Consider the following 26,174-nt stretch of genomic DNA (forward strand, 5'->3'; position numbering starts at 1 on the left):
TTGCCTTGCATTAGTTCATATGCAAAACATGCTCTCCTACAGATGGAATCCACTTGTCCTTGCTATTAAGTGAAACACAGTAGGACCCAGACAGCATTTGCTGAAGCCAAAAACCAACGTTATAATTTAGCCTTGAATCTTGAGCTGGCATAACTATCACATTATAAATCTGGATGCTGAGTCTCAACACTTGTAAAGCAAATAAAATAAATTCCTGATTGCTTTGTCTTTTTCATTGCAGTTTAAACATACATACTAAAGCTTGATTTCAATGTTATAAACATCTTACATTTGTCCACTCGAAGAATGTAAATGCCTAACAATTAAAGGTATCTGCCAAAAGTGTAATAAATACAGTTTGTCTACTTTAGTGTTTTTCAAATTAGGGAAAATAGTAAGGATACTCCAAGACTGCATCATTTTCTAAAATGTGAATAGCTACATTTAACTTATGGTGAAACCAGATGCATGTTTATACATTCCATTCTTGCTCCATCATCCCTGCAATCCCTCCTCCATCATGTGAAGGAGCTCTATTCCAAGGGGCAGCTTGTGTCACAAAGCCTGTGTCCCATTTCAGCTCTGCTTCCAAGGTTAAAGTGAATCTTAAGTAGGCAAATTTCACCCTGGGGAAGGCGAGGGTATAAGAATTGTACTGACAGAATTAGAAATTGAGAGAAAGCACCAGCAAAAAGAATTGGTTCATAATTGTTTCTGTGTAGTTGCCAGGTTGGGGGGTAGGTTTAGGCCTCCTGCCTAATTGACAAGTTTGGTATTAGTCACCAGCAAGAATTTTTTAGGATACTGTCTTTTGGATAAAAGAAGAACAGGGTTGTATCAGGCACGAACTGAGGGAAAAGAAATTTAATAAAATTATCAAGTGTAAGTGTATCATATAATTTGGAGTTAAAGTGTCTTACAGACTGTGTATAGACTTAAGCAGAAGGGGAGATTCCAACCCTTTGGCAAACATTCACCTTAACTTCTCCATGAAATCTGCTTTGGGGGAAAGCTAAGAAAAGGTTAAGAAAGCTAGCCACCTTTCAATACGCATTTTATTTGTTAATGGTTCTTAACTCCAAATGATTTTCAGTCCAATTTACCCTAGACTTTTCTAAATAGTTTATTCTCTCCATTACATTAGTGTATTTATCCCAGCAGTGACTCAGATCCATGTAGTAATATCATGAATACTAATGAATGCCAAGAAAAAAAATCTGGATTACATAAAATAACATAACGAAAACAGCCTTAGCTTGAATTTTGGGATTTAAATCAATCTCTGAATATTTTGGTAAGATGTGAAGTCCATAATTAATCCCTGAAGGTATCCAGGAAAGAGCTTATTTTTGGGTTAATGAACTACCGTGCTTGGTTTCCAGCCTGGAAATACACTGCACTGTTTCTGAAAATGGTTTACAGAATGGAAAGTGGATGAATAATTGGGCGAGTCTGACAACTGAAATATAATGATGCTATACTATCATATTATATCCTACTATTCTTCCGCCTACAGATAGTAGCAGTCTTCATGCTTTACTTGAAGATTTGTGTTCAAAATGCTGTTAATAACTCAAAAACCCTTGTTGTTGAGAAGAATATTTTTAGGTTGAACATCTGTGTTATTGATGCCATACCATTTTCTAGCATATTTCTGTGTATTTTACAGTGACTCTGGTTTTTCCAGACCCTTGATATAAATAATTCAGAAGAAACTAAATTAAATTAACACTGTGAATTAAAGCAGGGCTAAGATTGTCTTCAAGAAAAAATAGAAAAAAAAGAAGTTATTTACAGGACAACTGCATCTTGAACAAATGCTGTTCATTTATATTTCATTAATAGTATTCACTCCCAATGTACTCCAGTTTGCATGTCTGTAGGGGATTTACCTATTTTCTTGGTGTCCTCATCTGTACAGCTGGGGGAGATTCAAAATAAACCTAACTGCCCTTAGCACCCTCACCAACAATATATTATAAAACTCCTTAATATAATAAAGAGAAGGCAATTATGAACAAAGGAATAATACATACAGCACAACTATAGCCACCATATAATTAAATTGTTTGAGTGCATATACATCCACATCTGTTTGTATCTGTGTTCCCACATAGTTGATGATTGCAGCAAAGGTGATGACATGGTAACTAAGTTATGAAACTTTACATTCTATTAGCAGCTTCAAAGGCTATGAAGAGAGATGTCATGACCAGAACTTCTGGAACCGAAGGCTTACATACCCCTCTTTAATCTTGAGAAAATTTGCAGGGTAATGTAGAGAGAGATCTCTAATGTAAATAACAGTGCTGCACAGAGGAGCCCTTATAACTGGCAGTTTCAATAACTTTAAAAAAATACTCCATATGATAAGCAACTGTTTTCTGTCTGGGCCATTTCACCTTGCGGGATTCCTGACGTGTTCCCTCTCACTGGGCTTTTTCAGAACTCAAGTCTCATTTATATTACAGCCTATTGAGACATGATGTGAAACTGCTAGCACTTCTGTACTCTTTTATGTACACACCAAAGTAAACTATCCGTTAAAGTACTTTATATGCTAATATATATAAATGAGTAGGTTGTCCAAGAACTTATGACTATTTCATACGGCCCAGGTCAAATGTCACAACCACATTAGAAGATGATAAGAAATACCAGAACCAGCATGGTCAGTCTTTTATGTAGCTTATCTTCAAAGCAATGAAATGTGGTCTTAGCCGTCCATAAGACTCCTTGCTGAGGCAATGTCAGAAAAAATCTAGTTCACACGCTGACCTCCAAGCCAGATAAAATTTCCAGAGCATGAAGTAAGGTTAAATTGATGGGCATGCTGAGAAGGTGACCTGAATACAAGAGAACACAACACCCCTTACTGAACTCTCATGCCTTGTGGAGTAATACAGATCATGCCTTGACTGCCCTGATCCGCCAACTCCTAACTCCTAAGCACTCTCAGATTTTGAAGCAGAGAAGAAGCAATACCAGCCCTACTCTTACAAGCACACAAAGAACATACTTTAACTGGGTATGACTAATAAGTCTAGTAATAATACAAACACAACTACTAAAAAGAGTAGTATGTCCCTAAAGGAAACATTAAGACTTTTAGAGCTATGCAGAACTTTTTATTTAGTAATATAGTATTCTAGCTCTAGATAGGTAATTGAGCAGTATTGATAACAATAGATAAACAAGATAGACAACAGATAACTACTATTGAAAATAATGTCATTAGCTTTCAAGGTTGTTGTGAAATGATTTTTATTTTCCCACAACTAGTCTACAGCAATGCTAGATGGCTCCATGTGTTATGGAAGATGCCAATGGACCCATATTAGGCATTGTGCTGACCCCTTCTACTATGATTTGAGGTAACCCAAGGAAGGTCCTGGTGAAGGACATATGTGAACCTGGTGAACCTCAAATTTTTGTGGTTCTAGGGTTCTTTTATGTTCATATCTCCTAAGTTATTATAGGTTTCAGACAATCAGTCTTCAAGAGCAGTGTTTCTTAAACTTTTTTGTCCAAGACAGTCTTTTCTGAAGAGGGATGCACTAATTCTCTAGCAGGACACCCGATAATTCTTAAATCTCTGGATTCTTTAGGAATAACATATTGATCTTCTGTGCTCCCCTCCACTTAAGAGTAATAAACAACTTCAGTAATTCTTACCTAGTCAAAAAACCCCAAAACATTCCAACCTTCAAAAAATTAGGACTGATATTTATTCTGAAATAACTGGAACCAGTTGTGGGGAAGTCTGCACAAGCATGCACATATTGATGCACGTCAACAGACAGTGAGAAAAAGTGGGGTACTAGCAAGGTTACCTTTGCCTTTGAAGAGTCAGCTGGATACCTGTGGATACTCTGGGTACAGGTTGAATGCCTCCTCTATATCTGTCTTTCTCCTCCCAAAAAGCTCTTTTAGCTAGGTTTGGCTAGCTGGAAGAAGACTAATCTAAATGCATTATATGCATGCACACACAGCACGAAATTCCCATGACTATGTGGGTACCACTTTTTGTATTTATTTGTACACATAATCACAAAGCTCGCTGGTTCTTCTAAATCCAAAAAAACATAGGCTACTTGTAAAAAAAACACCATTTCTTACCTCTCTAAAAAGCAAATTTAAATAAATGCTGTTACTGAAAAAGAAATAAAGTAACAAAACCAAATTTGGTGACACAGCAACCTTCTGTATCAAGGTGGTATCTCATCCAGACTTCCCAAATTCTGTTTAAATATTAAGCATGTTCTCGAATTCAACAAGATCCCAAAGGTGAAGAAGGCTTCTTTAAACCATAATCAAAATCAGTTCAGTTATGTGGCCTCAGATAAACTTCACTGTTCCTTTCAATGATAAGCTCCCCCAAACAGGGATTCAGAACAGTGATATTCTCAGCCATTCAATCTCCAGTCAACTATGCTAGTCAGCACTGAACTTTCACAATTTTTGTCTTTCTTATGTAATTTTCATCGCTTGAAGTGTAGAAATCTATCACTAGTAGGTAGGTGCATATGTTAGGTTAGCAGCAAAGGAATAAATGTTCTAACATATATTACAGATAGTGCGTTATTCATCTTCTCCAGTATCAGCCTTGTAATTTTATTGTGATAACTTACAGTAAACAGCTAGAGGATATAAGGGGGTACTTATGGAAAACATATGCATTTCACTGGAAGGATTATCTCTGAGGAATTTTTGAAAACCATTAGTACAAAGAATATGGCGCATTTGTCATTCTTCATACACGTACTACATGATAAAACATATAACAAACAGTACCAGCTATAATATTTGTCAGGATTTGGAAAGAAGAGAAATTCTAAGAATCTGTGCACTACTTCTACATACTAATACTACATACAAATAGGTATGAGTAGTGTTTTGAGTATTCTATATACACATAAACATCCCAAAGGCCTCGGAAAAGGACATTATTCAATTAATTTTGCTGATACGTTGTGTTTTAAAGCTTCTCCAAATAAGATACCTCTTCTGGAATCAACGCTATTAGAAATGCTGATTTGGTTCTGCTGTAATTCTCAAAAATCATGTTACATAGTATTTCTGAGAATTGAGTCAAAACATTCTAAGATGACTGGTATTAAAACGGCAGTATTTCAATACCCAGACTAAAATTTTAGCTATGGCAGCTTCTCTGGTTTAAGTACAAAGGAATTGATTCATCATGCTTAACAAATTTTGTGCACAGCTTGCACATTGTTTTCAGCATGTTACTTTTCACACTAAAGATAATACTGAATCTGCGGACCTGAGAACATAAAACATCGATTTTTCCAAAGACATTTTTAATACAACAACCACTATACTGCCTAAATGACAGGGAAAGGATGTCATTCAGGGAGGTCTTGACAGGCTTGAGAGGTGAGTGCGTATGAACTTCATGACGTTCAACAAGGCCAAGTGCAAGGTCCTGCATGCGGGTCTGGGCAATCTCAAGCAAAAATACAGGCTGGGCAGATAATGAATAGAGGGCAGCCCTGAGGAGAAAGGCTTGGGGGTGCTGGTGCATGAGAAGCTCAGCATGGCCTGACAATGTGTGCTTGCAGCCCAGGAAGCCAACTGAATCCTGGGCTGCGTGGCCAGCAGGTAGAGGGAGGTGATACTGCTGCTGTACTCAGCTCTCGTGAGACCACACCTGCAGTACTGCATTCAGCTCTGCAGCCCCCAACGTAAGAAGGATGTGGACCTCTGGAGTGAGTCCAGAGGAGGGATACAAAGATGATGGGAGGGTTGAAGCACCTCTCCTCTGAAGGCAGGCTGAGAGTTGGGGTTGTTCAGCCTGGAGAAGAGAAGGCTCTGGGAAGACCTCACAGCAGCCTTCCAGTACCTCAAGGGGGCCTACAAGGAAGCTGGAGAGGGACTTTTTACACGGGCTTGCAGTGATAGGACAAGGGGCAATGGCTTTAACCGGAACGAGGGTACGTTTTGAGTAGATATTAGAAAGAAATTCTTTACTGTGAGGGTGGTGAGGCGCTCGAATAGGTTTCCCAGAGAGGGTGTGGATGCCCCATCCGTGGAAGTTTGGATGGGTGTTTGAGCCACCTGGTCTAGTGGAAGGTGTCCCTGCCCACGGCAGGGGGTTGGAACTAAATGATCTTTAAGGTCTCTTCCAACCCAAACTATTCTATGATTCTAAATTAAAAACAGAGAAAGGTTTATTCTTTGAACATTATTTTTTTCTGTTTGCTTGGATTATTTTTCAATTGCCAGAATTTGTTATTTCAACAATACTTCTATAATAAATGATTTTCTGAAACAAATTCTGAAGAGCGTACTATATTTTAATCATTAATAAAGAAGTTGCATATTTTAAAAGTTTAAATAAAAAGAACAACGTTGGATACTAGTCTATCCATTAGTATTTATGAGTTCATATTTTGCTATTTCCTCATACAGCATCATCGCACATTTTCCAGGGGATATACAGATGTTTTGCCCAAAATCTGAAATATCAGCTCTTAACACTGCCAGCTTAATGGACCATGGTTTTGATATCTTAGTCAAATCTCTTCTCCATACTACTATACTCAGAGGGATAAAGTGTCTAAAAATAAAGTTTGTTAAAATGGGAATCTCTTTCTGATGTCAAGAGTGAGACACACCTAGTTAATTTAATCTAGTCTTGAAATAGATATCCTAACACAATTGTGGATTAGAGCAATTAGCTATCATCTAAACTTCAAGGGCAAGAAGTGGGGTTAAAATTTCAGTAAGTGGGAGAAATGTATTTAGTTCAGAAAAAAAGTATGCAGAGTTTTTATATGGGGTTTAATTGAAATGTAATTCCTTTTACCACAGAGATCAACATGGGTAAATGAATTCTTTATTTGTTAATACTTAGTGTTAGGAAAATTTGAGATGAAATTTTCTCTTCTGCTTACTTCACTTTCCTGTGAATATATGATGTAACAACCGCATGTCCAACAGGATTTTGTTCATTCTGAGAAGCTCAATGGCATTATCTTTCCTACCTCTCAAAAATTACGTGAAAAATTTTTCTTAAGAATGGCATTGTTTTTTCCTAAGATTGTGTGGAATCTGAAATGCTGAACAATCTCTCTGCCAGAAAAATGAAACAGTTTGGAAATAAGTTCAAATGAACATTTTTCTTCACCACAGACCAATTTGAAGTAAACATTAGAATAAACAATGGATTTCCAAATGTGAATCTCTTTCATAAGTACCAAATTCCATCTGTACTAGATAAATAATCTCAGTAAAAGTACAGGATACAAAAAATTCAAGCCCCGAAATTAATCTTCCTAAATAATGCTGTGTGCAAGCATGAATCACTATAATAATACCAGCATTTTCTGGAGTTTTAAAACATCTAAGCATCCTTTGTATTGGCAGATCTGCCCAAAACCCAGCACTTTAAAAGGAAGCAGATTGTATTCTTCATACAAGTCAGTACTACAGAATTACATATGCTACAAATTCTGAAAAGCTCTGAAAATACACAACCCTCACCTGGAAATCATCTTCCTTTGAAATCAACTAAAAAGAAATTTAATCCCTTTGTTTGGTTTATCTTTCTGCAAGAGTTGAATACAGTGGAACTTAAAACATCAATTCTGGACTTAATATGGATCTTAGTGAAGCTAACGGATTTGGATTTGTAAAAATCCCAACAAAGAGATGTTCTAGACAATATGTTGGCCTGAGTCTCAGTCTAGAAAACAGATCTATAAAAAAGTTCTTGAAATATGATCAGTTCTGCTATTTCTGACTATCTAGTTCCCTTCTTACCCAGAAACACCTACATCTAAAGCAGATAGAAAATCCATGAACAATTCTAAAAATTTGGCCTGCAATGCTGTTAGCAGTTCTGGGAGGTGCTTCAGTACTCCTTGGTTTGAAAATGGGCACTTATTCTCATGTAACAATTTTATCTTTAATTCAACACACAAATCAAGCTGGAAGCAAGCTGCAGGTTTGTGCTAGAAATGTGAGAAAAGCATCAATAAGGGCATAAAAGCCCACCCTTCGACGAATACTTTCAGCCAAAACCTGACACAACATGCATTTTGGTTTATGGGCACAAGGAAGCACAAGAAGTATTTCTGGCATGTGATCTGGGAGAGGTTCAGGATGACTGCCCTTTGAACAGGAAAATGAGATGTAAAAAGAAAGTTGAAAGGAACCTTTTAGTGTTTCCAAAGTCTCCAGTCTGAGCTCCTTCTTTTTTTCTAAAACCAGTCATATTTGTAATGGCTTTTTCTACTTTTTATTTTAATTAATATTGAGGATATATACTAAGAAAAGACCACAAATTTTGTTAAGTCACTTCACCTGGTCTTCTCAGTACCTATAATATACGGCATTCTATCACTTAACCAAGTTCAGCTATAAAATTTACTTAACTTACAGGAAAGCTAAGCTAGAACTCATTTTATAACTTAAAGAAAAGGCATTCAAAACCTTAGCAAATGAACTTTAGGAATTTGTATGTGGATTTAGGAATTAGGAGTTTGGATGGAATTTTTCATTTGGTGATCAGTTCTTTAAGGCTTAAGAAGAAATATGTGATGCCCCAGCATGCAGAAAACTGTTTCTGAAATATGATTTCAGTTGTGGCTTTTCCTATTTATAGCTGAAAGTGTACCATCTGAATGTGACCTACATGTCCAGGAAGGTATTTCTTACATTATCGAGGGATGAAAATTAAAAAATTACATTCCTTGTGTATTTTTGGTTATTACAGCATTCGTGGTGGTTGAAATCTGAAGATAAGTGTGCCTATTGAAATCTAGTGCTAATTGAGTTTGATTTTTCGGTCTTGGTTAATTGATTAACATTAATGGACCCATCTGCTGCGCCAATACATGGAGAACAACAACAGTAAGAATAAATATTGTGAGAATAGTTTGAGACACTGGAAACATGATTGTTTGTAGGAGCAATTAACTCTGAAATTGTACTCTGCACTATAAAAGCTAAACTTGTCTATGTTTACATCTTCTTGAGTCTTTATACAATTTTAAACAAATGTATTAATCAACCAGTACTAGTGTAGTGGCTGACATAATTGTCAAATCATTAGTGAAGTAATTTTATGAGTTTATTTCCCACACACAGATGTGTCTTCTTAATTAACACTAAGCTTGGTTTGCAACATCTGGCTCATATGATCAGGGGACCACACAGACTAAGAGTTCCCTAGGTTAATCTTTCCATGTCCTTTTCAAACACATACTTTCAAATCCAGTGAGCACTGAAATCACAAAATTTGTCATAGAACGATGTGACACTCAAACTCTAAGTTTACTGAATAGTTGTCATTTTTTTCCTCTGAAATTAACTAGTCTCTGGAATTCTACATTAGCATGGATTTAAAGTGCAGTAAAAGAGCTAGAGAACTTGCAATTCTGCGTCTAAAAGCAGTAGAGCATTTACATAGGAGAGTACTTTGTTTTTAAAAACTAGTAAAACAATGGCTCTGTAAAGAATATAGATTTCTACTGAACCACTCATCAGATACAGCATATATTTAAATACTCTTGAAACAGCATGGCTTTTGCCCTATTGCACTGGTTTTGGTTGGGATAGAGTTAATTTTATTCACAGTAGCTAGTATGGGGCTATGATTTGGATTTCTGCTGGAAACTGTGTTGTTACCACAGGGATGTTTTTGTTACCGCCGAGCAGGGCTTACAGAGCCAGGGCCTTTGCTGCTTCTCAACCTCACCCCACCAGTGAGGAGGCTGGGGGTGCACAAGAAGCTGGGAGGGGACACAGCCACGACAGCTGACCCCAACAGACCATAGGAATATCCCATATCATATCACAACATGCTCAGCAATAAAAGCTGAGGGGAAGAAAGAGGAAGGGGGGACATTCAGAGTTATGGCGTTTGCCTTCCCAAGTCGCTGCTATGCGTGCTGGAGCCCTGCTTTCCTGGGGATGGCTGAACACCTGCCTGCCCATGGGAAGCGGTGAATGAATACTTTTCTCTGCTTTGCTTGCATGTGTGGCTTTTGCATTCCCTATTAAACTGTCTTTACCTCAACCCAGGAGTTTTCTCACTTTTACCCTTCTGATTCTCTCCCCCATCCCACTGGTGGCAGTGAGTGAGCAGCTGTGTGGGGCTTAGTCACCAGCTGGGGTTAAACCATGGCAGTCATATACACAGACAGATATTTAGTCAAATAAATGGAAGCTAGATAACACACTTTTTCTCATATTAAGTTGGAGCAGATCTTAACTTAAAAAGAATGAAAATAATTAGAGATTTCCAGTTCCACAATATGATACATTCAGTAGTTTCACAGCAAAATGGTAATTGTGTAGCCTGTCCCATCACCACAGCTCTGCCTGGCCATCTCAGGGCTGTATCTGACTCTGGTTCCCCTCACTGGGCTTGATCTTGATCCTGATCCTTCACTAGTGGATCGATGCCCTTGGCTGCCCTGTTCCTGGCTTGGGTGGTGGGACAAGCCCTGGCTGACAGGCCCTGCCCTGATGGACCCCTGGGGAGCACCTGATGCAGCGCGACCAGATGACAGGGAGCTGGTGGCCCCTGCTGCATCCTGAAATTTTGTATCTGAAACCTAGGTGCCTACTAATCCTTCTCTCTTGCTACAAAAAACACAAAGAAAAAAATTCTTTCTGTCAAATAAATTTCTTCTGCATAACTATTGTAATTAATAATATGAACAATACAATAGTATTTTTGTACTCTGATGATGAGAAAAGGCAAGCAACTTTCTTTTAAGAATGACTGTAAAAAATGTTTCTTAATGAAACACACCTGTCTATGCCCAGCAGTATGTGTTGTAAAGCTCATCATTCATTATAAAACATGGCTAAGATATTCACCATGTAATACTTCAAGTCCCTTCAGAAGCAAAAGGTCTAATTAGTTGCCAAGAACCTGAAGAATAACATGCGATGAAATTTTTTTTTTACCACTGAACAGTGTAATCGAAACAAGTGGCAGAAGTCTTAAACAAGTCAGTAATAGTTTTATATGAATTGTCTAATTGTTGATTATTTAATCTGATTATTTTTTTAAAAACCAACTTAGTTTTTTTATAGTAATAAATATGCAAATGGGCAGTTAATGGTGTGGATGGGCATATGTTTAACACTATAGTTATGGCTCTCATTGGCTGCAGTCTCATGAATATAAACTCATCTGAAGATAAAACAGTTGTATAGTCCACATGCACCACTTGAACACTGGAACTGGAGCCTGGAAATTTTTCCCCATAACCTACACACAAAATGCCCTCCTTTGGCTCTTCAATTCTCCTGCTCCACACACGACATGGTATGAACCAAGTTGATGTGACAGGCTGATGATCAAGTAAGTAATCAAGTAAGAAATTAGAGTGGAGCGGGGGGAGATTACTCCTATCTTTCAGCTACAAGAGGTACCAAAGGATGTTTGTAACCAAAGCACTGAAGAAGGAAGGTGACAACAAGCCAAACACACTTAAAATTGGTCCATTTACTAAACAGTACCCACAATTAGTAAACAGATTCCTAGTATTAGCAGGCACTGCTTGGAAAGAAGTACAGGGAGATTCTATAGCACAGAATCTCTCACTGTTCCTTTCAGGAAATGCTTCACCCACTGAAGCACTGGACTTAGCTCTTAAGACAACAGACTCAGAGGAACAAACCTGAAGGATTGGTCAGGTCCAGATAAAAGAGGTTCTGGAGCCAGACCTACCAAGGCTGATCAGGAGGTATACAAGTGATTGTTTTCCCATATATCTTCAACCTGCTCAAACCTGTGGAAAATGGAATTGGTATGCAGCAAACCAAAGCATTCCCCAAAGAGGTTTCTGACCCTGGCATTCTGTCAGGTTGAGTCTGTGTAAAATGTCTGCCAGTACTTCTGAAAAATGGCTGCTAGCAGAGGCAAATTTGCATCCCAGCTTCCCACCCTGTTTACATCCTCTGCAAATACAAAAAAGGAATTGGTGCAGATAGGTAGACAACTTAACAAGAAGGGAATCTTTTAGATCTATCATACTTCTCAGCAAAGCAGAAGTGATTTGGTTGATAATGTGTTATACAGAGATGGAGCAGTCTGTTCTCATGTATGTTTAATTCTCCAGGAAAGGGAATACTGCACACATTATGGACAAAATAAACCTTCAGGACACCAAGGCAAGGTAGCCTGGGAGGAATACAGAGAAATTGTCCAAGCAGCCAGGGATCAAGTTAGGAAAGCAAAGCCCCGACAGAGTTAAAGATGGTCAGAGACATTAAGGGCAAGAAGAAAATCTTCTATAGGTATGTTGGCAATAAAAGGAAGACTAGGGAAAAAGGGATATGGAGAAGGCTGAGGTACTCAAGGACTTTTTTTGCCTCAGTCTTCTTTGGCTTCTCCAGCCACACTGCCCAAGTTGCAGAAGGCAAAGGCAGAGATTGGGAGATGAAGAACCACCCACTGTAGAAGATCAGGTTCAAGACCATCTAAGGAACCTGACAGTGCACAAGTCCATGGGACCTGACCTGTATCCATGGGTCCTGAGGGAACTGATGGATGAATTTGCTAAGCCACTATCCATCATATTTGAGAAGCTGTGGCAGTCCAGTGAAGTTCCCACTGATTGAGAAAGGGGAAACATAACTCCCATTTTTAAAAAGGGAAAAAAGGAAAGCCTGGGAACCTACAGCCTGGTGAGTCTCACCTCTGTACCTGGCAAGATCATGGAGCAGATCCTCCTGGAAACTGTGCTAAGGCACATCAAAAAAGGAGGTGATTGGTGACAGCCAGGACAGCTTCACTAAGGGAAAATTGTGCCTGGCAAATTTGGTGGCCTTCTATGATGGGGTTACAGCGTTGGTGGATAAGGGAAGAGCAACTGATGTCATCTACCTGGATTTGTGAAAAGTATTTAACACTGTCCCCCATGACATCCTGGTCTCTGAACTGCAGAAAACTGGACTCAAGGTAGGGACCACTCAGTGGATAAGAAATTGGCTGAATGGTTGCATTTGATAGCTGCTTAAGAGCTCAATGTCCAAGTGGAGACCAGTGATGAGTGGCATTCCTCAGGAGTCGGTGCTGGGACTAATGCTGTTCAACACCTTTGTTAGCAACACGTACAGTGGGATTGAGTGCACCCATAGCAAGTTTGCAAATGACACCAAGCTGTGTGATACGGTTGACTCTCGGGAGGGAAGGGATGCCATCCAGAGAGGTCTTGACAGGCTTGAGAGGTGAGTGCGTATGAACCTCATGACGTTCAACAAGGCCAAGTGCAAGGTCCTGCATGCGGGTCAGGGCAATCTCAAGCAAAAATACAGGCTGGGCAGATAATGAATAGAGGGCAGCCCTGAGGAGAAAGGCTTGGGGGTGCTGGTGCATGAGAAGCTCAGCATGGCCTGACAATGTGTGCTTGCAGCCCAGGAAGCCAACTGAATCCTGGGCTGCGTGGCCAGCAGGTAGAGGGAGGTGATACTGCTGCTGTACTCAGCTCTCGTGAGACCACACCTGCAGTACTGCATTCAGCTCTGCAGCCCCCAACGTAAGAAGGATGTGGACCTCTGGAGTGAGTCCAGAGGAGGGATACAAAGATGATGGGAGGGTTGGAGCACCTCTCCTCTGAAGGCAGGCTGAGAGTTGGGGTTGTTCAGCCTGGAGAAGAGAAGGCTCTGGGAAGACCTCACAGCAGCCTTCCAGTACCTCAAGGGGGCCTACAAGGAAGCTGGAGAGGGACTTTTTACACGGGCTTGCAGTGATAGGACAAGGGGCAATGGCTTTAACCGGAACGAGGGTACGTTTTGAGTAGATATTAGAAAGAAATTCTTTACTGTGAGGGTGGTGAGACACTCGAATAGGTTTCCCAGAGAGGGTGTGGATGCCCCATCCGTGGAAGTTTGGATGGGTGTTTGAGCCACCTGGTCTAGTGGAAGGTGTCCCTGCCCACGGCAGGGGGTTGGAACTAAATGATCTTTAAGGTCTCTTCCAACCCAAACCATTCTAGGAATCTATGAAGTTACGATTCTATGATTTTTGGATGCAGAAATTGCTTCTCTAAAGACCACTACCTAGTAACGTATCCAAGTTAGACCTCCAAATCCCAAGAGGTAATCTGTTGTAATAGTTTTTGTTTGCAGTCTTGACAGCTAAGATGAATAACCTCTGAAAAAGCATACTGGATTCTAAGTGAACCATTTGAAATCAGAGATGCAGAACTTGGATGTGAAACACAGCATCTAGATCTTTCTAGAAAGGTGATGTTTACTAAATAGAGACAGTTTCTGAACTGACATAATAATGTATGTGCATTCATATGAACACCAGAAAGCCAGGTGAGAAGAGAGGGAAAAAACAACTTCCCTTAACCCATTCTCTCTAATGCAGCCCAGCATGCTGTTTTGCCTTCTTGTCCACTAGGGTACCCCCCTGACTCACTGTCAACTAGCTGTCCACCAGAACTGGTAAATCTTTTGCTGCACAGCTGCCTTCCAGCCAGTCAGTCCTCAGTTTATAATGGTGCCTGGGGTTATTGAACGCCCTTTTTTAAATTTTCAATGTCACATTTCCATTTGTTAAACCATACAAGATTCCTGTGGTTCATTTCTCCAGCCTGTTGATGTCTCTCTGAATGGCAGCAGACCCACCTGGTGCACCAAGCACTCCTCCTTGCTTCATAATTAACCCTTGTTTCTGGGGCATATCCTGTCCCATCTTGTAGATCATTAATGAAGCTAAACGGTATTGGATCTCATATTGAGACTTGGGGTACTCTGCTAGTGACCAGCCTCCAGGTAGAATTTGTGTTGCTGATCCTTTGACTTTTTTGAACCTGCCCTTTAGCCAGTTTTCAGTTCACCTCACTGTGCACTTATCTAGCCAGTATGTAATAAGTTTGTCACCAAAGATCTTATGGGAGGCAGTGCTAAAGCCTTCCTAAAGCTTAGTAAACAACATCCAGTATTCTCCCCCATCCATCAAGCCAGTCACCTCATTGTGGAAGGCTATCAGGTTGGTTAAGCACAATTTCCCTTCCATAAATCCACGGTGATCACTCCCAACAACTTTGTTGTCCTTCATGTGTATGGAAACAGTTTCCGGGAATAATTTTCTCCACCAACTTCCCACAGATCAAGGTGAGGCTAACCATCCTGTAGTTCCTCAGATCCTCATACTTCCCCTTCCTGAAGGCAGTCTTCAGGAACCTCTTGCAATCATTTTGATCTTGCAGAGATTATCAGGGTTGACCTTGCTATGACATCAGATAGCTCCCTCAGCACTCGTGTGAATCACATTAGATTCCGTGGATTTATACATGTCCAGTTGGCGTACATGTTCTCTAATTTGATCCTCCTCCACCAAGTGTAAGTCTTCCTTGCTCCAGACTTTATCCTACAGATCTGAGAGGAATAGGATTCCTGAAGCCTAATCAATTGAAGCCTTATCAATAAAGCCTGAGGCATAAGGCGGCACTAAGTATTTCAGTCTTTTCCAGATCCCTTGTCACCAGAACACCTGCCCCATTCAGCAGCAATCCAGCATTTTCCCAAGTCTTTTTGCTGCTGGTATACTTGTAGAAGCACTTGGCTTTGCTCTGCATGCCCCCTGACAGAGAAATCTCCAGGTGGACTTTGGCTTTCCTAACCCTGTATCTGTGTATTTGGATATTTTCTCTATATTCCTCCCACACCATGTGGCCATGCTTCTACCTCTTGTATGGTTCCTTTTGATATTTTGTCAGGAGCATCTTGTTCATCCATGCAGGTTTCCTGGCACTTTATTTCCTGCTCATTGGAATGGATCATTCTTGGGCTTGGAGGAGGTGATCTCTGAGAATCACTTAGCTGCTATAGAAAAACATGCTTCTATAGAGCTGCTTATCCCTGGTTTGCACATGCACAATCTTCCCCGACTCCTCTGGACTGAAGAGCAGTGACCCATTTCAGAACAAAAGTGTTTCTGTAAATGACTGAGGCCAGCAGTTGGAAAGCAGAAATGCAGGAAACAAATCCAATGGTCATGCATTACACAAGAGCAAAACTTTAAATGAAAAAGTATTCCATAATGGTAGAATACAGACCAATCAGTAGAATGACAGAGATATAGCAAGGAACAGCAGAGGCAATATAGACTCATTACTCCCAAGTACGCACTCAGTTTCACCAGCAAACTGTGTATGTTTTCATAAAGTTGCCTTGCTTGTATTTGTGCTCTAGTCAAACAAGACTTAATGATCAAAAACTTGTTTGGTATTCTTTGTGTGCTCACATCAATCAAGAGAGGCACAGAAGCACCCCAAATTCAAGGTCTCCTCAACCTAAGAAATATACGGTGGTCCAGAATTTAAAAAAACCTTTAGAATATATTCTGTTCAGCATTTGCCTTAAAGCTGAAGTACAACTTTTACAATAGACATGGCAACTACTTCACAAATTCTATCAGTTTTAAATAGAAATGTGGTTACTAAATGCTGAGTGCCTTAGACAATGATCAAGATACTATGACTTAAAAAGCTACTGTGCTCCAATTGAACCATCACTGAACTGAACCATCATCCTCTGTGCTTTTAGCTTATGTCTCTTTTGGACCCCGTTTCCTCTTTCAGCATGATGCACTTTAACTTTCAAAGGTTCTTTGACAATACTTCTTCGCACATGCTGAAGGTGCTGACTACTTGTTACTGTTTTCACAGCATGACGATGAAGGCCTATGCTGTGTAACCAGGAGCACACTATGAAGATATGTGAGAGTACAAGGCCTAGTAAGATGAAAAGTTGTTAGACAGAAGAATGAGATCTTATGTGTTTCTGTCCGAACTATCTATACAAAGAGTCTGATTTAGTCACCGAGCCTTGCAGTGGAACTGATCCAGTTGATCGCAAAGAAATTCTGGCAGCAACCCAATATATATGCCATGAGGGCAATAGAATTACATTTTATAACTCTTCATGTAAGCAAATAAAGTAAAGTATAAAACCTCTCTGGTTAGGCATGAAGATGTCATATTTCTTACTTAACATTATCAAGGCAAAAGACTCACAAAATGATTACTCCATTCCACAGAAAATTATTTCTCATTAAGGATGAACCTACCAGCCACAGAGTATAAATAGATGATAAAATGATTAAAGAAGTAACTCTTACCTAGTGCAGGTCCCACCATTGCGACATGGATGATAATCACATATCGGAACATTGCAGTTCTCAACATTCCTCCCTCCAAGAGCCTCATCTATGATGAACAACTCTTTGTTGTTTACTTGAAAATCCCTAACACATCCTTTATAGCCATGTATCTGCCCAGCACATTGATGAACTTCTTCATGAACAGGAACATTTCCAAGGAAGATTGATCCAAAGGTGATCTGCAGAAACAAAAAAAGAATCATCAGAAAATAATGTGATTTGTGATGTTACTGTAAGCAATGAATGAATAATAATTAGAGATAAAGGAAACAGCCATTACCTGAAGCTGGCCAAAAACTATGATACTTGGTGAAAGGATTCTTTTTTAAAAATGTGGTTCTCTATTTTATTTTTTTTTAATCCATTCAAAGAGAGTGGTTTAATGTGCTTGCATATCTTCAGTTGTGTAAAGCAACATACATCCCATGAAACACAAATTGGAATTCCCAGCCTTAACCACAATGAACATGGTAAGGTTTCCTCATTGCTTTCCTCATTCTATACTATGAGTTTTACAATCATGGTTGAGAGTTGGTGCAGGAACACAGGAGAAGCTGTAGACTTGAAAATAAAGCTTTTCTATAGGATCTGGGACGTACAGAACCCCAAGGTAAGGGGAATACAGAAAAAAGATCTTAATTTTTTTTGGATGAGTGATGGAAAACAGACCACTATACTGAAGCCCAGAGATAAAAGGAATTTTTTTGGCAGCAAATTCTAGAGCCACAAATGCCTAGACCATTCTTATAATGGTGTCACATAAACACCCACAATTATTTCATACTGGGACTGACCAAATCAGATTAGTGCTCACTATGGTATTTCCTATGTTATCTGACCTAGGAGTCAAACTCTTGACCATTACATATAAAGGATCTGTGACTCATTTAGCAACGTGAATTCTACTCCTCAAGCTGATGCCTGACTTCCTGGAGTTCTTACATGGGGTTTCACTATTCGTACATTCCATTACTAAGGAAGTTTGTCTGTCACTAAGAATTGAAAAAATAATAATAAGCATATCACACTGTCTTGCATTTATTTGTATGACACCATCAATCCAGAAAAAGGGTGAAACCTAGCCAATTCAAATTGAGTAGGAAAAAACCAATGGAATAAAAAATATATCACAGTATGTGTAAAACATGTGAAGACATAATTTATAGTGAAGGGGCCCTTCACTATCATATTCACACATCAACTCTAAAGAACTAGGAACAGGAGGAAAACATCCTATTGATTTATCTGGAATTCACACATCTCTTATGATCTTGCTTTGCTGTTTCCTGTATTGCTTTTATCAGTCCTGCAGCTATGTTGCTGATGATTTCAAGTGAAATCTGGAGATGCAATGAACATGAATACTGTCAGATATTCTTCTACTTACAACGTCTTTTATGTAGAAGGGAAAGAAAAACCCCCACCCTACTTCTTTTAGAGCACAGATAAAATCAAATCAGACTTTTCATTTGGAAGGAATTCAAAGATAGTGGCTCAGCACTTGTTGAATGCATTTCATATCTCTTGACTTTATCCCCTTTCTAACAAAGCTATAAACCAGCATAGTTACAACCATGATTTTTAAGCAGTGTTCGCAGACAGAAATTTTCTCTCTGCTTCTGAACCTGTTACAAGAATTAAGCAAAGTATTGGACTGGAATGTAAAGGGACTATGATTAAAAAAAGTGTTTTTAACACTCCTCTTGCAACAAAATCCTTTTATTATTTGACTTATTTTACAAAAGCACTGACCTTGGGGGCAGATCAGAGTAGCACAGAACACCTTCAGTAGGCTCTGCTCAGTTTCTCTCTTCAGTGGATTTTATCATGTTAGAAGTTCAAACTCATGCTAGTACACAATAATACACATTCTTTCTATAAAGATCCTGTTCTGGATGGAACTGGTTTAACCAGAATATATTTTAAGGAAGCACATAGGAAGAATTCCTGTAAGTCTTGTTAATAACATAACAGGCTTAATATAATGTTACATTAACATTATATTAACTTTTGTAATACTCATGCTTAACTTTTCAAATACTGATTTTAAAATATCCTTCTTCACTTGGAATATGAGTGGTAAAAAGAATTGGCTTGGCTAGCAATGGGAATAAATTAATTAGACCTCCTAGAAGTAAGAAATTTCTTCTTTTCTTTTTTTCTTTGCTTGTGTACTTTGTAAAGAAAATAGTGGCTCCGGAAGATTAGGAGCAGATCTATGAAGTGTAATAGTAATGAGGATATGAGATTCATGCTACATGCATACACAAGGAGTTATTCTGGATTAAGTATAATTTGGTGCCATGAATGAATATACCCATTCGCTACAGCACATTAAGTGCTCTCACGCTTTGTATTGTTTTACCCTAAAAGTATTCAGCTGGCATGCTCCAGGATTACTCTGCAAGATGAACCAAAGTGTGGTGAGTGGGGATGACCAGAACATTCACTTCAAAAACCCACTCATGATACAAACTGGAACTTAAATGTGGACCCTCACAAAAAGAAACAGAGAAGAGTTGTGGACTTTCTTAGGAATCAAAGAAATTTCCTGATGAGGGGCAGAAATATTCTGATGTATGGTCTTGGTGCATGACATCAAAGGTGGCCAACTGTAAGTTTTTCTGTGAGTAAGGTACTGCTGGCTCCTCTGTATAACTAGGTACTTATGGGTAAGTGCTTTCCCCAGATTCTTTATGCAGAAGCTGCCAACAGCGTTAGCTTTAGGTTCTGCCAGAGTTATGAACCTGAACATAAAAGGAAAGAAAAAAGAACCTTCTCCAGCAGAATATCAGGCTGATCATCTGGCAGCTATAAACAGACAACTGATTGGGCTAATAGCAATATCTAATGCAAGTTAATTATTTGTATCAGACTGAACAAACACCTAGATTCTGACTCAGGGAAGAAACAGGGAAGAAATTCTGTTACTACCTGGCAGTGCATAACGTGAGATGCACATAACAATCAGCATGTCTACAGCTAACTGTCCTGACTTCTAGTGAACAAACTTATAAAGTGAGCTGTCAATCACAGTTCAAATTCTCAAGTCTAAAAACATTTAAAATGTATCATGCAGAAATAATCCTGTGATGAGGGAATGATGGTGATAACATGGAGACAAAGTGTAACAGAAAACCTCAAGATCTGGGAAAGTTGGCCTATTGCCTATTTAGAATGAGTCTTCTGATACTAGTTTCAAAATGGAGACTGTAGTTTCTACAGTACTATTCAGAAGTGAATTCTAGCAACAATACTGACACCAGGTTAAGTCACTGATGATTCATAACTATCCTCCACTAAACAGTGTGGCTTGCAAATAAAAACCAACCAGAATTACTGCTTAAAAATACCTGAATTGTTTCTAATAACACCATGGCCTAGTATAACGGCATTGCTAATGTATTATTTTTCGTCTTGTAGTATTAGTGTCCTTTTCATGGACTTCAGCCAGTTGAAATAGAAGTTTCAGAGCCAGGTAAACTAAAGAAATTAATGGAAATACCAAGGATGCTTGATGTGAAAAGACATACTTAAAACAAATTAAGTACATATTATGATAACCAAGGAGGAATCAAATTTCCTTCTTTAGAAAAAGTTAGAATGCCTGTTCTCCTTTGAGAATAACTAAAGTGCATACGCTGATGAAATGTTCAAAGCAAATAGCATTTTTTTATGTTTTGCAGACTCACCTGAGATGCCCGATATGAGAGAGAAAGTCTGTGTTGTACAGGAGGATTTCCATCTGCAGCCATTTCAATCATGCAGTAACCTTCAGGACTGCTCACAGGCAATATATAGCTGGAAGGAAACAGAAGATCTCATTACTGTTTATGCTGTTGACAGCAGAGTATTCAAACACACAGCAAAGGCAAGGTGAAAAAGATGCTTCTGCCTCCACAAAGGATGACAGTCTTTGGACACTAATAGTTCCAGTTTCACGACTACTTGGACTAGCCAGGAGACAAAATATGTAAGTTTTTTTTACTAATGTCTCTCTGTTTTCTTTCCTACTGTTCTTGACTCTAGGTTTGAAATGTATACAGATACAAAAAAGAAAGAGATCTTTACATACATAAGTGGGTATTGATAAATTTTAAAGGCTAACTGTTGCTGACATACAGTCTCCCTAGTATAGAGGATTGTTGGACAAGGAACATCAATGTTGAATGATGCTGAACTCCCTAGGTGGAAATTTCCTTTTCCTGCCCTACAGGGGAAACAGAAATGGAATAGGAAATGAAAGGCTGCATAGCTCTGAGCAGCAAGATTACACTGTGATATAGTTATCGCTACTTGGAAAGCATGCTGTTTAAGTAAACTCTGGTCTGAGCTTCAGAGATAAAGAATAATATAAGGTTAAGGGAATTTGTAAAATAAATACTAGCGAACATTCAATAAAACACTGTGAATTCTTCAGGTTATTTCTATTATGAGATCTGATGAAATGCTATTAATGGTATCAGCAATAAAAATTCAGTCCAACGATGATTTTCAAATATACTTGTTTCGTATTTAGAAAGAAAATTTGCATAAACATTATTGCAGCAATGGAAGAACAGAAGAATGGTAGTCAATAGATTCTTTAAATCTGACTGAGGTTTACTGACAACATGCAGCCTGCACATGAAACTCTGTTCAGTCAAATCCATATAATTAAGTTCCCAGATTATTACATAAAAATATAACAATGTTCTTGTTAAAGGCATTACAAGAACAACGTTATATTTTTGTGTAATATTTCGCAAATGTTGCACAACAGATTTTATGGAAGGTTCTCAAAAAATTATACATTCATACGGGCTGCCAAATTTTCCATTTTTTTAGCTGAACAAATGGTAAAGGACAATGACAGGAACATCATAAACTATTTTGTGTTGGGATAGATGAATTTTTATGTTAGGCCATAGACATATGAAAGAGTTAAACTATTTTAAAACCTATTACATCCTGAGCATGAGAAGCATATATTACTAATCAGAGAAATGACCTCAGCACTGCCAAGGACAAATTTACTCCTGGATGAACCACATCAACACCTACTATGCCCTCAAATGCCTCCCTTTTCATATGTCATGATCTGGTTTGTGTGCAGCTTTTGTGCCATGGTATGATTTATCCCATGCTATGCCTTGAGCATTGCTTTTCTACCCCTATGTTTACAGTCTTACTGTTTTATCCTCCTGTCTGTAGATTCAGTATGAAATTTAGAGCCTCAGTTTTCACCTCTGAAGTCACTGGGAACATTGTATTGACATAAATGGATAAAGTATTAGGCCCCCCCTAATGAATATTTGTAACGTTCACTGCAGTGCAGTGATTTCTGAGTGAGCAGCAAAACAAAGTGCATCTACTAACACAAGTCTCACAGGCAGTGTATCTGTATCAGCAGGTGATGCAAGCATATTAATAAATCCTACCTTTCCAGTGATTATATTGCTTCTTGTTCCAGAGTTAATTCAGTCAATACTAACTCATTGACTTTTCACTGTGCTTTGCTGCATGGGGTTGAAATTTGCTAAATTATTTCACCTTTGTAAGCATGCAACACTTTTCCTATTTTTGAACCAGAAGCAACAATAATTAATTTTTTTAAAAAGACTGAGATATTTGAATGGCATTTTCTATTACCATCTTTTGAAATGAGTTCTAGACCTCTAGACTATACAAATGAGTTTGAAAAATGTTCATTTTTCTTTTTTATTTTAGGTTAAAAGAGGTCATGTTTTAAAGTGTATGTTAGGTTAAGTTCCTTCTTATGTAGTCTAAAGTTAGCATAATATTTTGATTTTGAATGTAGGCAGCCAGAAGCAATGTCTGCTGTTCTGAAGATCACTCTTTTCACAATTTCATTATAAATTAATTGTGTAAACAGAAGTTCCTCCTTAATAAATAATGGGTGTACTGACAGATAGTTTTGTGATCATCTTTTTACATTCTTGGAATAAAGAAAATTTTGGAGAAAGTACTTCCACTTACTGATTTCCAACCATATGTAAATTATATTTTGAATGTTATTTATTATTCCTTCTCATATTTCAGCTGCTGGGAATTGTCCAGGTAAATCACAGTGTATAAGGATAACTTTCTCAGGTAAAAGAAAATCAACTATTTAGGACATTCTTGGGAAAACCAAACTCAACCTTTCCTTAATACTTTTCTACTCTGAGTGAATATTGTAGTATAGACCTAACATACTCATAGCAAAACCTACCCTTTGCCACTGCCTTGTTTCTACTTCTCAGGAAGGTTTCTGAAGTATATCACATATTATAACAGTCCAGCCCACAAAGAACAAAAGTCTAACTGATGTGGCAAAGTTAATTAAGAATAAAATTCATGTAATGGAAAAGAACACTATGGTCTATGTCAGTTTGATCATCTTTAAATAAAAAAGCATCCAAAATAAGCCTTAAAGATTACTTGATACTGACATGGTCTTTACTGCACTATCTTTATCTAGGCAAGTCCAAGTATCCTAAATGCATATAGATAATAACACAGTCGTCCCAATGCAGGCATACCTGGTGATCCATTCTACCTTTAAACAAATGAAGAAAAAAAAAAAAAAAAAGAAAAAGAAAAAAAAAGAAACAAAAGGAAAAAGAATAAATAAATTCCAAAGAAAAAACTCCAGTATCTATAAACAGCAGGTATTATACAGTGATTTTGATCATGAGTCTCAGCTTCACAAAGGACAAAGATTTTTTTTTTAAAGATGCAGCAATGAAATTTCAAAGAAAAGAACTGATTTGTTTGATGTTAGCCAGTAGATTAGTGACTGAGTTGTGAGAAAAAAAAACCACAGGCTGTAAGCAACAACCTACTGCCCTATATTCTGGAGCACACATTAGGAATGCTACCACTATTTTCTTCATCATTTGCTCCTTTCTCTGCAAGCATTTCCAAGCAAGTAATAGTTGAAATTTCTCTCTGTCTTATGCCAAAGAAAGGAAAAACTCATTTGAAATGTGAACAAAATGAATATTTTTCATGCTTACTTTACCAAAAAATTAGGACTGTTTGAATTTGCTATATTACTCAAATATGCTTAGAATAGCTTTTAGAAAGAGACAGAGCATGGAAAATTATAGTCCAAAAGACAGTTTTCTGAGGAAAATTATGAAAATAATGAAAAATGGCAATTAAAACAGAAATGCTGTCTCTTTCTTATGCAAGACATAATTATACTAGTTTTTAAAAACAAGGACAGAAGAAAGAATGTGCTTGAAATACTGTGCAGCAGAAATGACCTGAACTAAAATACCACTTCATGTAGCATTATAACTTGATAATATTTTTTTATAATCTAAGATTAAATCTTTCATAATCTTGCTAATGGATAAATACAGTTGTATTATTTCATGCATCTCCTAGAAGACTGAAATTCCTTACCCACATTAGAAAAGATAAAATGGAACTGATGATTTATTCTCTTGACATTTTTTCTTTATTTTTCTAATTAACCTTCTATTATGAGGTACTGACCTCACATAAAGAACACCTGAGATGAAAGTGGCTAATCACTGACATCTTTAAATTTTGAAGTATTTTTAGTTCAGTTGTGCTTTTTCACTTGTTTAGATGCTGAAGGTGTTTCAGTCCATCTACCTCACATCTCAGTGGCATTTTAGTTGCATTCAAAGCCAGTGTACTTTTCCCTCCAGAGACAGTGACAGGAGAGAATGCAATATGATTCCTATTGCAGGATTATTTTCTCAGGCACCAAAATTGTGATTTATGCACATCACGCTTGTTATGATATAAAAGGGATTCACAACGCAGAAGAGAATTGTGTGTGTGTGGAGTAGTTACGGGAAACGGGTGTGTGTGGAGGACATATGGGAATGTTATATACACAATAATCTAAATAGGTCTGGAACCATGTGGAGCTCAGCCTGTTCCTGTAGACACTAAGGTACATGCCTGATCTAGTCAAATGTTTGTTTCCATAAATTTGAAATAAGAAGAGGTTCAGCCTTCTTTTCTGCACTTGGCTTAGAATAACATGATTTTTTGATAGCTGCTGTGGATTTTATATAAACTTGTTAAGAACAAGAATTAACAAAGGATTTACTACAGGGGCTGTTTCTTTACAAAGGACTCATGGACCTCAATAGATGCAAACCAGAAGTTATACACAGTGATTAATGCTATTACTAGTTAAATCATGATTAATTCTGTGCATGAACACTGAATTTCTAACAAAGTGCAATGATTACCAAACACACTCATACCTGTGGCAGATTTGTGGATATGAAGTAATGGATTAGTTTAGGCCTGGAAAAGATATTGAAAGAAATCCTCTTACACTAGCTAAGATTGAGGCATTTCCAAATCAAACATTACCTGGTATAATTGTGCTCAAGCAAATGTTTTAGCTTAAATTATCACAGCTACTTCTCCATGTGGAAGTGCAAGCATACATATTTTTTTTCTTTTAAGCTAGTCACCAGGTGGCACTAAAGAAGCATAGTAGAAAGCATGAATACAAAATTTATACTAATGTCTCTTCTAAACATTGGAAAGACTGACTTAAGCTCTAATTGATAGCATGATTGCTTCAGCTTCCAGTTTATATCAAGGGAAACACAGTAAAGTATCTTAAACTAATTATATATTTGACAATATGGATGAGAATAGGTCTGGAGACTGGAACTTCTGGAAGATTTTGAACTGCATTCATGCATTATAGTTATCTAATGTAATCATGTAAAAATGGTGCATTCATGCTTGTGTAAACATACTTAAGAAAATTTAGTTTATAGCAATTATGTTTTCTATATAGTGCTGAAGGTACAGCCATATTTCTAACAGATTAAGGAAAGGCATAACAAAATTAAAATGTCAGATCATCAGGTATAAAAAATCCCCAAGCATTAGAAAGAGAACCAGCCTCTGTTCTTGTCCAAGCTAAAGTATCATGGAAAGTTTTTTTCTGAACAAAGATCTCACACTGCTAGAAGACCAAGGTTTCTGATCTTCTGAAAAATGATTACAAAGTAGTTATACT

The 26,174-nt window shown here is 38.0% G+C and overlaps 1 protein-coding gene across 1 annotated transcript in view; it reads right to left on the reverse strand.

Moving 5' to 3' along the window:
• EYS (eyes shut homolog) overlaps window positions 1-26,174 on the reverse strand; it is an 874,042-nt gene that overhangs the window by 111,040 nt on the left and 736,828 nt on the right. Inside the window, 2 exon segments of the mRNA XM_037392524.1 lie at window positions 17,120-17,340; window positions 20,854-20,962. Of these exon segments, the coding sequence (XP_037248421.1) occupies window positions 17,120-17,340; window positions 20,854-20,962 (330 nt within the window).

Source organism: Falco rusticolus, chromosome 6 (assembly GCF_015220075.1).
Source record: "Falco rusticolus isolate bFalRus1 chromosome 6, bFalRus1.pri, whole genome shotgun sequence".
Taxonomy (NCBI): domain Eukaryota; kingdom Metazoa; phylum Chordata; class Aves; order Falconiformes; family Falconidae; genus Falco; species Falco rusticolus.